This window comes from Nannospalax galili, unplaced genomic scaffold (genome assembly GCF_000622305.1).
Source record: "Nannospalax galili isolate Female #2095 unplaced genomic scaffold, S.galili_v1.0 scaffold1022, whole genome shotgun sequence".
NCBI classification, from domain to species: Eukaryota; Metazoa; Chordata; class Mammalia; order Rodentia; family Spalacidae; genus Nannospalax; species Nannospalax galili.
Window position 1 is genome coordinate 230,544 of NW_008348201.1, and position 15,163 is coordinate 245,706.

A 15,163-nucleotide genomic window follows, 5' to 3' on the forward strand; every position below is an offset into this window, starting at 1 on the left:
TGGGATCTTGTCAAAATCTATAAAAATGGGCTCTAGATTTAAAAATAAATTTACTTATTTTTATGTGTATGAGTGTTCCGCCTGCATGTATGGACATGTACCACGTGCATGCAATGGTCACAGAGGTCAGAAGAGGGCATCGGATCCCCTGGAATAGGGATAGTTGTTAGCCACCATTTGAGTGCTGGGAACCAAGCCCACGTCCTCTGCAAGAGCACTCAGTATTCTTAACCAGAGCTGCCTCTCTAGCCCCTGGATAATATTTCTTTACCTCTGCAGGGACTTTAATTAAAATGTAGTACTTTTGGAAGATGTGATAGCATATGCCTTTAGTCTCAGTACTTGGGAGGCAGAGGCAGGTGGATCTCTGTGAGTTCAAGGCCAGCCTGGTCTACATAGTGAGTTCCAGGACAACTGGGGCTACAGGGAGACCCTGTCTCAAAAAGACCAAAAAAACAAAACAAAACAAAAAAACACCAAAAAGGGCGGGGGAGAACCACAGCAATCTTAACTCCAGTTCCAGGGCCTCCATGGTCCAGGGTATTGCATGCATTGGATATACTTACATACATGCAGGCAAAACATTTATACAAAAAGAATTCTTAAAGAAATGTTTATCTAAAAGGACATTTTGAAGTTCTAGCTACTTTTTCACGTGACCAGAAGAAGTCTTCAGATAATTCAAAGATAGTAGAGGGTTCCCACAATCCAGTGTGGCATAAGCTGAGCATGGAAGCGTGGAGAGCTGAGCATGGAGAGCTGCACGTGGAAGCATGGAGAGCTGCGCGTGGAAGCATGGAGAGCTGCACGTGGAAGCATGGAGAGCTGCGCGTGGAAGTGTGGAGTGCTGAACGTGGGAAGTGTGGAGAGCTGAGTATGGGAAGCAGGGCAGTGGATGCCCCTGCCTGGAGCGCAGCAGCATGGCCTGAAGTAGGTAGGCACTAGGAATTCAAGATCCCTCAGACCTTTTACATGGAGAAGCAGCAGCCTACTCACCCAGAGAGAGGCATTAAGAGCGCCTGAGTTTTGCTAACCATGGGCCACAGGGATCCAGCACCTCAGGAAGGCTTCTTTCCTACCCAGCTTTACTGTTATCAAAGGCCCTTCCAGCCACCCTCAGGTAATTCCAGGAAGCTCTCCAAGTGAAGAGCTAAAATTACTACTGCCTAAGCTCCTGACTAGAAGGCTGTTTGAAGATGTGATGGTTGGTTTAAGTGTCAACTTGACACAAGGTAGAATCATCTGGGAAGGGAGTCCCAATGAGGAAAACTATCCAGACAAGGCTGGCCTGGAAGGGACTTTCTTAATTAGGTTAATGGAGGTGGAAAGACAGACACAGGCTCAGTGTGGGCAGCACCATTTCCTGGGCCCTGAACCTCATGGAAGGCAGAATAAGCTGAGCACCCATGCAGCACTCACTGCTCTCTGCTCTGGACTGGAGGTGTGACGTGACTGGCTGCCTCAAGTTTCTGCCATCATCACTTCCCAAAATGATGGAACCTGGAACTGTGAGCCCAAAAAATACCTTCTGCCCTAAGCTGCTTTTGTCAGCTGTGTTACCACAGCAACAGGAAACCAAACTAAGACGGAAGGGGACAAACCTCACTTCAGGGGATTCCTGTGATACTGTGCACTTCAACAGAAGGATGGCTGCAGAGCTCCTGTATGGACATCACTGCAGAGGCCTTCCCTGAACTCAGCTGACAAACACCCTGAGGGCTCTAAGCAGCTCAACTGTCACGCCTTTCCTCAACTGAGCATGTCTAAATATCTTACACAGATTCTCACTCATTTTCAACGAGAAATCTGAGTCTCACAAAGAGAAAAAAAGAGCTGGGATATAACTCTGTAGTAAAACACTTGCCCAGCTTGCCCTGGGTTCAATCCCCAATACCAACAAAGAAACAAGTATAACAGTAACGAATAGCATAATTTGATTAAAAACTGAATCCACAAGTGCACATAAACAAAAGGCTAAGGGGGAAAAGCTCTTCAAAAACCACCAACCAATAAATACAGAATGGGCTGCAGAGATGGCACAATGGTTAAGAGCACTGGCTGCTCTTGCAAAGGACCAGGGTTCAGTACCCAGCACCCCCATGGCGGCTCACAAATGTCCATAAGCCCAGTTCTGGGAGATCTCATGCCCTCTACTGACCTCCTCAGGCACTGCATGCACAGGTACACTTACATACATGCAGGCAAACACTCACCCACATAAAAAATTTTTTTAAATAAAAAATAAGGGGCTGGAGAGATGGCTCAGCAACTAAGAGCACTGGCTGCTCTTGCAGAGGAGCAGGGTTTGACTCCCAACACCCACATGGCTGGTGAAAACTGTACACAACTCCAGTTCCAGGGGAATCCAACCCTCTCTTCTGACCTATGCCAGGCACTGCAGGACCCGGGTACATTTACTCACATACATAAAAAATAAAAATAAAATTTTAAGTAAATAAATACAGAATGAGACAATTATCAAGATCACTACTTTGGCATTTTTGTAATAAATAATAGAGTAAAAACTGCATAGTAAGAATGTATTTGGGGTGCTGGAGAGGCAGCTCAGTGGTTATGAGTACTTGAGCACTGGCTGCTCTTGCAGAGTACCAGTTTGGTTCCCAACACCCACATCCATGGCTTACAAACTGTACCTCCAGCACTAGGGGATCCAACAGTCTCTTCTGGGCACACATAAGTCACACACATAGTCACACAACATACACATACAGCCACCCCAAAAAAAGCCAAAGGAAGTATTTCCACACATAGTACGAGACTTTGTAACATACAGACTTTACAGAGCAGGCATGGAAGACCATTGCCTTAACCATTTCATAAAATGTAACCAATGACATTAAGCTTATGACACTAGCTGACTCCTGGTGACAGCATGTGCTAAAGAACATCTCCTATGCAGAAAACCTGCCCCAAATCCTAAATCTATTCATGAGGACAAAGGCATATCCAGGGCCATTCTACAAAACAAAACAAAACCTTTGTATCACAAAGCGGAGAAGGGGTAAAGGTATCTGCAGGCAAGCCTGACTAGCTGCCCATCCCTGGAACACATGAAGTCAGGGGAGATCCTTCTACTGTGGAAGGCAGAGATAGGAGGATGAAGCAAGCCAGTAAGCAGCAGTCCTCTGCTGTTTATGCTTCCAGCACCTAGCCTGAGCGCCTGCCCTCACTTTCTTCAGTAATGAACTGTTACCTGCAAGTGTTAAGATGAAATAAACCCTTACCTCCCCAAGTTGTTTTTAAATCAGTGTTTTGTCACAGCAACAGAAAGCAAACTAGGACAAGCCTACAAGCCAGGCACAACACAGTGAAACCTGTCACGGGCAGAGAAAAGCTGGATCAACTCTTCCTTGCATTTGCTCATGGATTGTATGATGGATTGAGAATGCTAGACTTGGTGAGTACTGCTACCAGGTACAGGAGGTGAAGCTCATGGACAGAGCAGAATGATAGAACGGTGGTTAGCAGAAATGGGAAGCAGGGTACTGACCAAAGGTACACAGTGCCAGTCACAAAGGAAGAGCTTGTGATCAGAGTTGCTTTAAAAAATAAAAACCAAGTAAGTTTGTGAGGTAGGCAATATGACAGTGAGTTTGATACAATCATGCCACACCAAATACCTACATCAAACATCAAACTATGTCCTAAGTATCCACAGGCATTTGTCAACTTAAAAATTTAAAACAAAAAAGAGCAGATAATTGCAATTCCTCCATATGGATCACTTGAACTCCTGTCCTTGCTCGGACTAATCTGCTCTTTGATTCCCCACAGAAGGATTTCCCTGAAAAGGAATCGGGCATTTCATGAAATGGTGCATCCTATCATCCTCTCTTGTAACCTCAGTTCACCAGTGCAAACACTAGAATGTAAGCTCTGAAATGTGGAACCACATTAACCCAACTCAATAACATGGTGACCAGCACACAGTACAGCCCCTGGCAAACAGAATGAGAGTTAAAATTTAAATTAATCATAAAAACTACGTTAAAATGGGTGAGTCTCAAAACACTTTTGCTCTTGAGAAGGGCATCTGACGTGATGACCACATTCGCCTCTGCCTCTGTCTTGGGAAGGCTGAGAGCCACTGCCATAAACCCATTTAGTCAATACCTTCTTCATCTAGCAGTGGGCAAAGCCCAACTTCTCAGTGACTTGAAAGGTCAAGAAATAACGTCGAATCTTTTCCTCCTTCAGTAAAGATATCTTTATCTTCCCACTTCATGAGTCAATCTCTCGGTTAAAACTAATAAAATCCTTCCTTACCTGTCACATCCACCTACAAAATGTGTTTTCAGTATACTAGCTTTTTTTATTAAATTCTACTGTGTGTATGCGCGTGAATGCATGTTAAATTTCAAACATAAATCCTCCTAAAAAATTAGCATTTATCTTAATAACATCTTTAAAAAATTAGTATTTACATGTAATACTATTAAAATTAGTGATAACTAAAAGATGAGGTAAAGGAATAGCAAATCAATTATCTACTTATATGCTATTAAGTTACAGGAAAAGAAACAATGCTCGTTCTATGATAGTAGAGGCTGGTTATCTACTCTTTTCTACTCTGATCTCCCAATTAAATGTTAAGGGCCTACCTAAGAGCCGCTTCCCAAAAGCAGTTCATTCCACAAACATCAGAGGGCAGCATCCAATAGGGATTCCAGTAACAGAGAGAGAAATCTTTACACCTAACAGTAAGAAGAAATAACAATCCTGTGTGAGTACTCAGTTCAGATTGGGGACTACCAAGGAATTTACTTAGTAACAATAACTTACTGTTTTATTTTACAGCAACAAAATTCCAAATCCAAGTTGCTATGGTAAATTGAAGTTTTTTTAGAAATCTGATTTCTTCTTAGGGCACATTATTTTAAATAAAACCTTAAAACCATTAGGTTAGAATATTCTACAACTGACAAAGTTTTCCAGTCAGGAACTCTCTAAATACATTAAAATCTCCTCCCCTCTGATAACGCAGACAAAATACTAACACGTCGTAATTTTTTTTCTTCATGGACTACTACAAATATTATCCTAAAACAAAATTCAATTCTCTTCCAAAATTTTGTTTAGCCTAGGACAAAATTCCAACATCACAAATGCAGGTAGAAGGGGAATTAAGATCATTAAATACTTTCAAGTTAATCATCAATCCAAGCTACTTGCACAGTGTTGTTTTACACTGATAGCTCAGTCATGCTAACAGGCACCACTGTTTTATTATTCATGCTGAAATGGAAGAACAATTGTGGGCTTTTGTCTTAAAGTTGGTATTAAGAATGAAAACAATGAGCCAGGTGTGGTGGCCTATACCTGTAGTCCCAGAGCTTGGGAGGCAGAGGCCTGTGGACCTCTGTGAGTTCAAGGCCAGACTGGTCTACATACAGCTGGGGATACAGGGTGAATGCCCAAAAAAGAATGAAAAACGATCTCTTGATACAAAAAAGTATGCATTTCACTGTTTTTCCTTCCAAACAATCTGACATCCACGATGTGGAGGTGTGAAGGTAGAGCAGGTCACCACCACGACACTTCACGGCTCAACACCACGGAGCTTTGTTTTCCCCATAGTCAACTGCAAGTTACTACTCTAGTATCAATATGGAATTCCACATTTGCAAAACTCACTGTTTCCCACAAATGTCTAGGATTTACAGCAAGGGTCCTCAGCTTGGAGACATAATGAGGTCAGCTGCAAAGAGCTACACTGAACCTAGGTAAATGAGACTGGGCACAGGATCTGACTTGTGACCTAAGAAATTCTACACACTCTTGCACAGACGACTACAATGTTGGAATTTAAAATCACCAGAAAGTTACACCACAATCTGATTTTCCTTTGAGGGATACAGCACCACCCCAAAAGTTATGTATCTTAATTTTTAAAAAGATTAGTAAGTCAAGAAAGTAATCAGGTCCATCACAGTAAAACTATCACTTGATTAGAAACTGTCTGTGCCCCACTAGTGACGATGCTTCCTTATGTTTAAAAGATCACATTTCATACCAGGCAGACAAACAGTGGTACTGATAACAACTTACATATACACACTTCTTTCAAATTCAAGTAGACAATCATCTAAGTTTCACAGCAAACTTTTCAGATACAGACATTATCACTGTGTTACTTCAATAAATCTACAATTTACTTACAATAAACACCTAACATGTACCTTTATTCTTGAAAAAAATATAACAGTAACTAAACAGATTATTCCATCTTTCCTGTCAAACTCCACAATAGTGAGTGGAAATGGAAATGAAAACAGAAATTTCAATATTTTTAATAAAAATTGCTTTGTGAAATGAGGTATAACAACACCTCAACTTTCACTTTATTACCCAACAATCGCTTGTGCTTATTTTCTACGTCTGTCTGGTCCCAAAGTCATTTATTAGAAATACAGATACAGGAGCCTAGGCCTGGTTAATTAAGAATCAACATGGGGTTGGGGATTTAGCTCAGTGGTAGAGTGCTTGCCTAACAAGCTCAAGGCCCTGGTTTTGGTCCTTAGCTCTGGAAAAGAAAAAAGAATCAACAGATCAAGGGGCCAGACTAGTTTATGTGTCTTAAGGTCAGACTTGAACGAGAAACACTGTCTATGGAGGGACAGTAGGAGTCCACTTGGCCCCAGGTGCATATGCAAGCTTAAGCTCCCTCCTGTGGGCCCTTCCCTACTCACATTAGACCATATGGTTCGTCCATCCTTTCCTACATCTGCAATTCCTGCTTCATTCTTTGACCACAGCTTTCCAGTAAAATCTCAGGTTAAAGCCAAGCCATTTAGCCACATCCTCAGATGACCACAAAACAATGACAGGCCTACTACTGACCTAATTCACCCTCTCCTAAGCCAGCCATAGGCCTACCCCTAATGCCACAGGCATTCCACCTGCACTCTATTGCTGTCCTCTCCTCTGGGGTCTTTAAACATCTTGCATCAATTAGCCCTTCTTTCTCCTTTATCAGTAACTTCTAGACTATATTACCTCACAGAATTTTACAACCCACACCCTTGACTGTAAAAGGATTATGCAACCCTACGCATTTCCGTGTGACCTTCCAGCCTCTATAGGAGTTTACATCCCCTTACTACAGAGACTGCCCTGAAGTAATATAAGCATTGCCCCAAACGGGATTGTGAAGTCCAAGCCATCCCCTTACTCCTCCCCTGTGTAGAACTGGGCATATTCAATGTCCAAGTCTTCAGCCTGGGTCCCAGAATAAGATGTTCAGTCATAGCCATGGCCATGGCTAAGAAATAAATGCCTGTTGGTTTATGAACTGCTGAAATGTTTAGAGTTGTTACAAAAAAGTAAGGAAAAATACTATGTCATACTTCCCTTCTAGGGTATAAACTTAGGGACCAGTGGGATGATGAAGTGGATCAAGGTACTCGCCTTGAGTCTGTGGACCTGAGTTCACTGTCTGGAAACCACAAGGTGGAAGGCCAGAACCAACACCTGAGGGTGGTCCTCTAACCTGCACACAGTCCCTGGAGTGTGCATGCAGGCACACAGAAAATATAAATAAATGGGGGCGGGAGAGATGGTTCAGTTAAGATCACATACTGTTCCTGCAGAGGACTTAAGTTCAGCTCCCCAGCACCCACAACTGGCAGCTTACAACTCCTTATAACCCCAGCTCCAGGCCTCTGCACACACCTGCACTCATGTGCAAATACCCCCCATACACATTCACATAATTAGAATTAAAAAAAAAAAAACTTTAAAAAATAAAAATAAAGCTGGGTGTGATGGCCCACACCTTTAATTCCAGCACTTGGGAGGCATGGGCAGTGGGATTTCTGTGAAATCAAGGCCAGCCTGGTCTACATTAGCCAGTTCCAGGTCAGCTGGGGCTACAGGGAAACCCTTTCTCAAAAAACAAAAGTAAAATAAAGCAAAATAAAAATGACTAAAATGTATGAACATCATGGTTTTTCATATCCTCAGCGATGGGCTGCCACAGTCCACCACTTCCTCTCCTGGTTAAATACTCAGGAGCACTGGAAACATTATGTTCAGAAAGAAGATAGGCCAGGTGCTAACAGCTGTGCCTGTGGTCTCAACATTTGAGACTCAGGAGGTCAAGGTCATCCTATACCATAAAGTGAATTCAAAGCCAGTCTCAGCTACATGAGACCTTGTCTCAAAAAAACCAAAAACTGGCTGGAGAGATGGCTCAGCAGTTAAGAGCACTGACTGCTCTTGCAGAGGACGCAAGTCAGATTCCCAGCACCCACATGGCAGCTAACAACCATCTGCAACTCCAGGTCCAGGGACCTGAAGTTTTCTCTGCAGGCAATACACTCATACACAAAAACATTAAGTGCACAGGTCTACACATACAGAGAGGGCCAGATAAATCGTGGTATCTGAATGAGGTCTGTGAATTGTACAATGGCAACCTTTGGTAATAACACTGTCCTATCCTAAATTATTATATTCTCTGGATCAAGATGCTGCACTCCATGTAAGATGTGACTACTGGGGAAACTGGAAGACAGACACATCAAGGACCTTTGTAAGCGTCCCATGAACCTATATTTATTTCAAAACAAAGGTTTTTTCCACAGGCAAACATTTTCATCTGTTTAATGAAAAACAAACATATTCTTGAAAATGTCAGTACTTACAAATGCTTCAAAAATTTCAAGCTGCGCCTTTTGGCACACTCCTGTGATTCCAACACTTAGGAGGCTCAGGTGGTAAACTGTTAAACTCAAGGCTAGCCTGAATTACACCAAAACCCTGTCTCAAAACAACAACAAAATTTGTTCACTGGATTTAAAAAGTATAGACACCAACTGCAACAGCAGCTACTTGGGAGGCCGGCACAGAGGACCACTGAAGTCCAGCACAAGGCCAGTGTGGGTTACAGTGAGACCCTGAAAAAGACAAAAATAAACAGCAATAAAAATGGCACTTAACAATAATGCTCTTCACGGTAATAGCTCTCAAGCTTGAAGTTAACTGAAATTCAAAGACAGGATGTCTTTTATATTTAATTAAACAGAAAAACGGTATTTACTTTTCACTTCAAAATGCTGATGAGTCACAAGACTTTAGTAAATCCTATGTATAACTTACCTAGAAAGGGTGGTAAGGCCAGGTTACTGAAGACACTGCACGTTGTGAGCATGGGAAAAGAAGAGATGGAGCCGAGACTAAGCCAAAAACTCCATGCCACTGGATGGATGACGTTCATAATGCCAGAAGATGCTATGCAGATAACTGGGGAAGAAAGGATCCCCTATGATTCTACTCAACAATGGACCCCATGTGCTGCACATGATGGGCATGCCAATCATGCCAAGCAATGCCTGCTAGTGCAATAATGGCTTGACTAACATATGTACAATTGACAAATTTCTAATTGGCTAAGGCCTGCTCCTAGGGGTGGAACACACATCTAGTACTATAGACCAGGTCAACCCCGTGTCAGGGAAGGCTACAGGCCCCAGCAGGGAAGCCATTGCAAGTATACTGTTTAATGAATATAGTACACCTACTGGGATATCTTCTAGACATTTGTATTTACATTCATGTTTGTTTCGATGTGTCTACTTCCTTCTATTTGTCATCATAGTAGGGGAAACACCACTGAGATCAGCAGCCACATCTTGAAGAATGATGGGGAGCCCGAAGAGATCATTATCTCACTATGATACAAGAGAGATCGCCCTGCATCTCTTACCCTCTCCAAGGCTCAGGGAAATTCGAGGAAGAAATGGTGGAAAGATTGTAAAAGCCAGAGGAAGGGGTGGAATGTTGGGTAAATTTGTCCTTCTCAGAAAAGAGGGGGTGGGTCTAGAGACCCAGAGAGGAGCGGAGCACACTGGGAAAAAGGAGAAGTTGGTGGCACTTTGGGAGCAGTGAACAGCAGGCGAGCAGGTGAGCCAGCCTCCTGTGGACCCTGTGGGGCACTGTGGACCCTGTGGGGCACCGTGGACCTTGAGGGGTGCCATGGGCCTTGCAAGGACCCCATGGGCCTCGCACAGACCTCAAGGGGCAAGATGATGTGCAGACAGCTGGCGAACTTTGGGCAGGGCATGGCAAGGATCTCAAAGCTTAGTCAAAATGTAGAAGATGGACTATGGGAGCTTATGCTTTGTGTATCGCCCTCTCTTGAACGTCATATAAGCTATGCTACCCGCCCCCCAAAAAAACCTATGTACAACTTACAATCAAGTATAAATTCAGGCACAACCACTCTTAAGGATGCAGTAGACAGAATGCAGGTCTACAAGGAGACAATACAACTTCAAAGCACGGGCCCCAGCCCCGAGGCTGTACAAGGAAACAAAGATTCATGTGGGTATGTCAAGGATGCCAAGTTACTAGATTTACAATCTGCCTGCATGATTCACTTACAACTATAGTCTCTAGACCACCTGAACTCGTTTGAAATCACATCTTTCTTTTTCAGATCTCTTAATTTCATGAACAGTAAGTAAGGGCAGAGGGGGCTGGAGAGATGGCTCAGCAGTTAAGAGCACTGACTGCTCTTCCAGAGGACCTGGGTTCCATTCCCAGCACATACATGGCGGCTATCGACTGTCCATAACTCCAGTTCCAGGGGGAATTCGAGGCTATCTCTGCCCTCTGCAGGCACTGCATGACATGGGTGCATGTACATACATGCAGACAATACACTCATACACATAAAAATAAAAATATTTTTAAAAAAGACAAATGGCACTGAAAACAATCTAACCATTCCAAAAAGAAAATGATCAAACAATACACTCTCCTGCTAAAAAAAAAAAAAATACATCTAGATTAAAGATTTAATGTTTAAAATAATATGTGGGAGAGGGAACTCTGGTAAGTTTTTCTATGCACAGTAAAGATAAAGCCATAAAAAAAAATAGCCCATCTGAAAACAAACATATTCTACTTTACGCTACATATACTTTATGAACAAAATTTAAGTTTCTAGGTGGAGAGAAGTATTTCAGCAGACATGATCTGGACAATAATACTGAATTATTTAAGATCTCTCAGTAAAAAGTATACTTCTTTGGTTAGTCAAATGAGCAATCTCCAAAAATATGTAATGTTAATTACCAGCTTTTATTAAATACTATGAGTCAAGCCAATATTAAGTACTTAGGGTTATTTCTGTCCACCCAAATTCCTATATTAAAACCTCATCAGCAGTCAGGTGTGGAGGCGCACCCCTTTGATCCCAGCACTTGGGAGGCAGAGGCAAGCAGATCTCTTGAGTTCAAGGCCAGCAGGGTCTACATAGAGAGTTCCAGGCCAGCTGGAGCTACAGGTAAACCCTGCCTCAAAAGAAAACCTCATCATCAATGTGATGACTTTAGCTAGCTAGGAGATCAGGCCTTCAGTGGGTTATTAGGGCATAAGGGCTGAACCCCATAAATAAGATTACTGTCGGGGGCTGGAGATGGCTCAGCAGATAAGAACGTTGTTCTTGCAGAAGACATGGGTTCGAATCCCAGCACCCACATGGCAGCTAACAACTGTCTGTAACTCCAGTTCCAGGGGATCCGACAGTCTCTTCTGTCCTCTGCTGCCATTGCACAACACGGGTGCACTTACCTACATGCAGGCAATACACACATACACATAAAAAAAAAATATTTAAAAAAAAAAAGATACTGTCCATATAAACAAGGCTCTAGACATTTGTCTGGCCATGTGACAACATAAAAAGGTATCATCTATGCAACAGGAAGTGAGTCCTCATCAGACACCAAATCTTCAGGGAGGTGAATCCTAAAAAGTAGGGGGCTAGAGAGAAGGTTCAGCAGTTAAAAGCACTGGCTGATGTTGCAGAGGACCTGGGTTCAATTCCCAGCACCTACATGGCGGCCATCAACTGTCCATAACTCCAGTTCCAGGGAATTCAAGGCTCCCTTCTGACCTCCGCAGGCATTGTAAGACATGGGTGCATGTACATACATGCATGCAGACAACACACTCATACACATAAAAATAAAAATTTTTTTTTTAAATGAGTTTAGTTCCCAGCACCCACATGGCAGCTAACAACTGTAATTCCAGTTCCAGGGGATCTGACGCCATCTCCTGGCCACCACAGGCACTGCTGTGACATGTGCACTTTTGTATATGGAGGTAAAGCACTCATACACATAAAAAATTACTTGGTCAGAGGTGATTGTTAGAGCAGCCCAAAGAACACTTCACAAAGGTGTGAAGTAGAATCCACTATGTTATTCAATGAATTAAAATACAAGGTGTAGCAGTGCAGGGATGACTTTTATAATATGAATAATGAACATAATCTGGACTGATGGCTTTTCTTCTTTTCTTTGGTCTTTTTGAGACAGGGTCTCCCTGTAGCCCCAGCTGGCCTAGAACTTGCTACGTAGACAAAACTGGGCTTGAGCTCAAGAGATTCACCTGCATCTGCCTCCCAAGTGCTGGGACTAAAGGCATACACCACCACACCCAGCTTGAACTAATTAATAACTTTTAATTACTCCAGCAAAATCATGTGCTCTTGTGACTTCTGACCTGGACACCTGATCTTGTTTCCTTGGCAACCTAAATAGGGTACTCCACCCAAACAGACAATGAATGTGGGTATGGAGAATTAATGTATCAAAGCACTAAAGACAACACACCATGAGGACTGGGAAGGACACGTGACCCTGGGTGAATGAGATATTCTCGGACTAGGGATGAAAACGCAGGATAGCCTGTAAGATCAGGGTGGAGTCCAGCTTGTACTTCCAACTGAAGCTGGAGAATCCATTTTGAATAAAACCATGGGTAGGATCTGCCTCAAGGTCACAGTTCCAGAGTTCCAACAAGACAGTTCCAGGAGACAGACGGTTCTGGAGACATCTGGTGGGGAGAGTATCATCAGAGTTCAGGCCCACTCTTAAAAACTAAATTTAAGAGTCAGACTTTTTGTTCAGGTAATTGTAATGTTGGTGTAGTAGGACACAGTGCAGGTGATCCTGTTACACACCCCTGCATTAATAAAGCAGAGGGAGGGGACTTAACTAAGTAATTCAACTTTCTTTAGTGTTCAGTGCCCCAGTTCCTCTCTCCTTCAAAAACAGCTTTAGGGAAGAAGGAGGAAATAGTAGTGCAAAAAATAAAAATAAAAAAACACTAGTGTAAAAATATGGTCAAACCCCTCTCAACTCAATCAGTGGTTCTCTGGGTAAAGCACAGACCCCTGGACCTCACTAGCTTAAATTCTAGCAGGCATTCTAGCTTAACAGGTCTCTAGGACACAATGAACAGAACTTTTCCCCAAGGTCAAAAAACTGCTGAAAATTCAAATTATCAACACAATCACCATATCAGCTACAATTTTACTGTACCGGGTACCATAACAGGTACTATATTCTATACAGTCTATTTCTTTTCAATTCTCCCCAACAATCCATATCTGACTAATGAGGAAATGTGTTGAGTGTAAACACAGCCAGTCATGGCAAAGGAAAAGTACATGACTTAAAAGCCCTCATTTTTTCCAGTCTTTAAATTCTCAGTATATCCTACCAGTGTTCAAAGGACCCGGGAAAGAGGGCAACCTGAGATCTAGACAATCTGAAAAGGAAACAAGTGACAATCATTTCAAGACATGTATCAAAACATCAAGTTGTTGGCTTTAAATACATACAATTTTGGCAATTATATACCAACTTACCTGACAAATTAGGTACTAGTTACAGTGAAAAACTTAGTGCACAGAGCAGCGACATAATGTGACCAAAGTACCTTGCACAGTGCTGGACAAGGACCGGTTTGTCTGGCTCTTAAACTCATTTTCCCAAGACTAAAACACTGGAGGTGTTTTGTTGTTTGTTTCTGTGATGCTACATCTCTGAGCTACATTCCCAGCCCCAGATTTTAGTACCTAGACACTGTGTAACACAGGCTGGCCTGGAACGGTCCATTCTCCTGCCTACCTCCTGCTGAGATTACACATCAAAGTCACCACACCTGGCTAGAAATAGTTTCAACTATAGAGAACTACTTTGATAAGAGTCTTCGCTGAAAAACTGTCCTTAACCATGTTTACTTTAAATTGTTTAAGGAGTTGGAAGGATTTTTACCAGCATCTCTTGTTATGTACTTGTGGGGAATTAATACTTTCTGTGAAATGGGGTCAGTGGGATGTACTGCGTATAAACCTGGACCCTATATTTCTGACTGTAATCAATCATAGGGTGAAACTATAATCCACTTTTTTTAGGCTGCTTTGGTTTGGTCCCGCACCCCAACCCCTTTCCTTCCGGAAGTGACCATCAACCCTCAGGTACTACACAAAGCTCGGTACTCGCCTTACAATTCCTTTCTTCCTACACCATCTCCTGTTTGGAGGCAGGGCCTTGGGTGGTGCTCACAAACGAAGGTGTCCCATCGAGGCTCAGGTGTTGAAGTATTAGTTAAGTTACCAGAACATTTTTCCACTTAAATATCATGACTGTAACCCTGACAGTGATTTGTGCAAATCCGCTCCCATCAGTATGATACTTCATAATTCTCCTTCTTAAAAATAGCATCCATCCCGTAAAATAACCGGCCATACTAAGTATCACTCCACCCATCCCATACAGAACCGAGCATGCTATCACTCATGTTTAACTCAAGGTCCCGAGAGTTGCAGAAGGAAACCACACAGTTCGCTTTATGCCACGTCCGGATTTAAAAACGGCCATGAGGAAAACGCTAAGCGCTATCAGAGAAAATGAAGAGCCCAGGGAGGCGCCGGCAGACAGTTAAATACCTCGCTTTTCCCATGGAAACCGCAGGCGAGCCCCCCAGCCACGCACAGCAGGGCGCCTGCGGGCGCCCCGACTTCCAGCGAACCTTCGGGAAAGCTGCAAGTTAACTGCGTTTCTAACTTCTGTACGGACCAGGGAGACGGCAAACCAAGCGCTCGGAGGGGACCCCGCCCGCCCCACGGAGGCCTCCAGCCCCGCGCCGCGGCCCGTACCTGCCCGGCCGGCCCGCGTTGCCAGCGCCTCTCCCGCCGCCCGCCAGCCAGGAAGCCGCCGCGGCCTGCGGCCTCCCGCCGCCCGCTCCTTCCTCCAGGGACACGGCGAGCTGACTGAAGGCGTACAGCAGAGAGCAGAAGCCACAGGCCAGGCAAAGCCCCACAATCCGCAGGTAACGCCGC

The 15,163-nt window shown here is 43.4% G+C and overlaps 1 protein-coding gene across 1 annotated transcript in view; it reads right to left on the reverse strand.

Moving 5' to 3' along the window:
• The window catches only part of Gxylt1 (glucoside xylosyltransferase 1), a 43,812-nt gene that overhangs the window by 27,915 nt on the left and 734 nt on the right, over positions 1-15,163 (reverse strand). Inside the window, exons 2-3 of the mRNA XM_029569205.1 lie at positions 14,981-15,157; positions 4,623-4,715 (exon numbers count right to left, since the gene is read on the reverse strand). Of these exons, the coding sequence (XP_029425065.1) occupies positions 4,623-4,715; positions 14,981-15,157 (270 nt within the window). The remainder of the gene's footprint in view (positions 1-4,622; positions 4,716-14,980; positions 15,158-15,163) is intronic.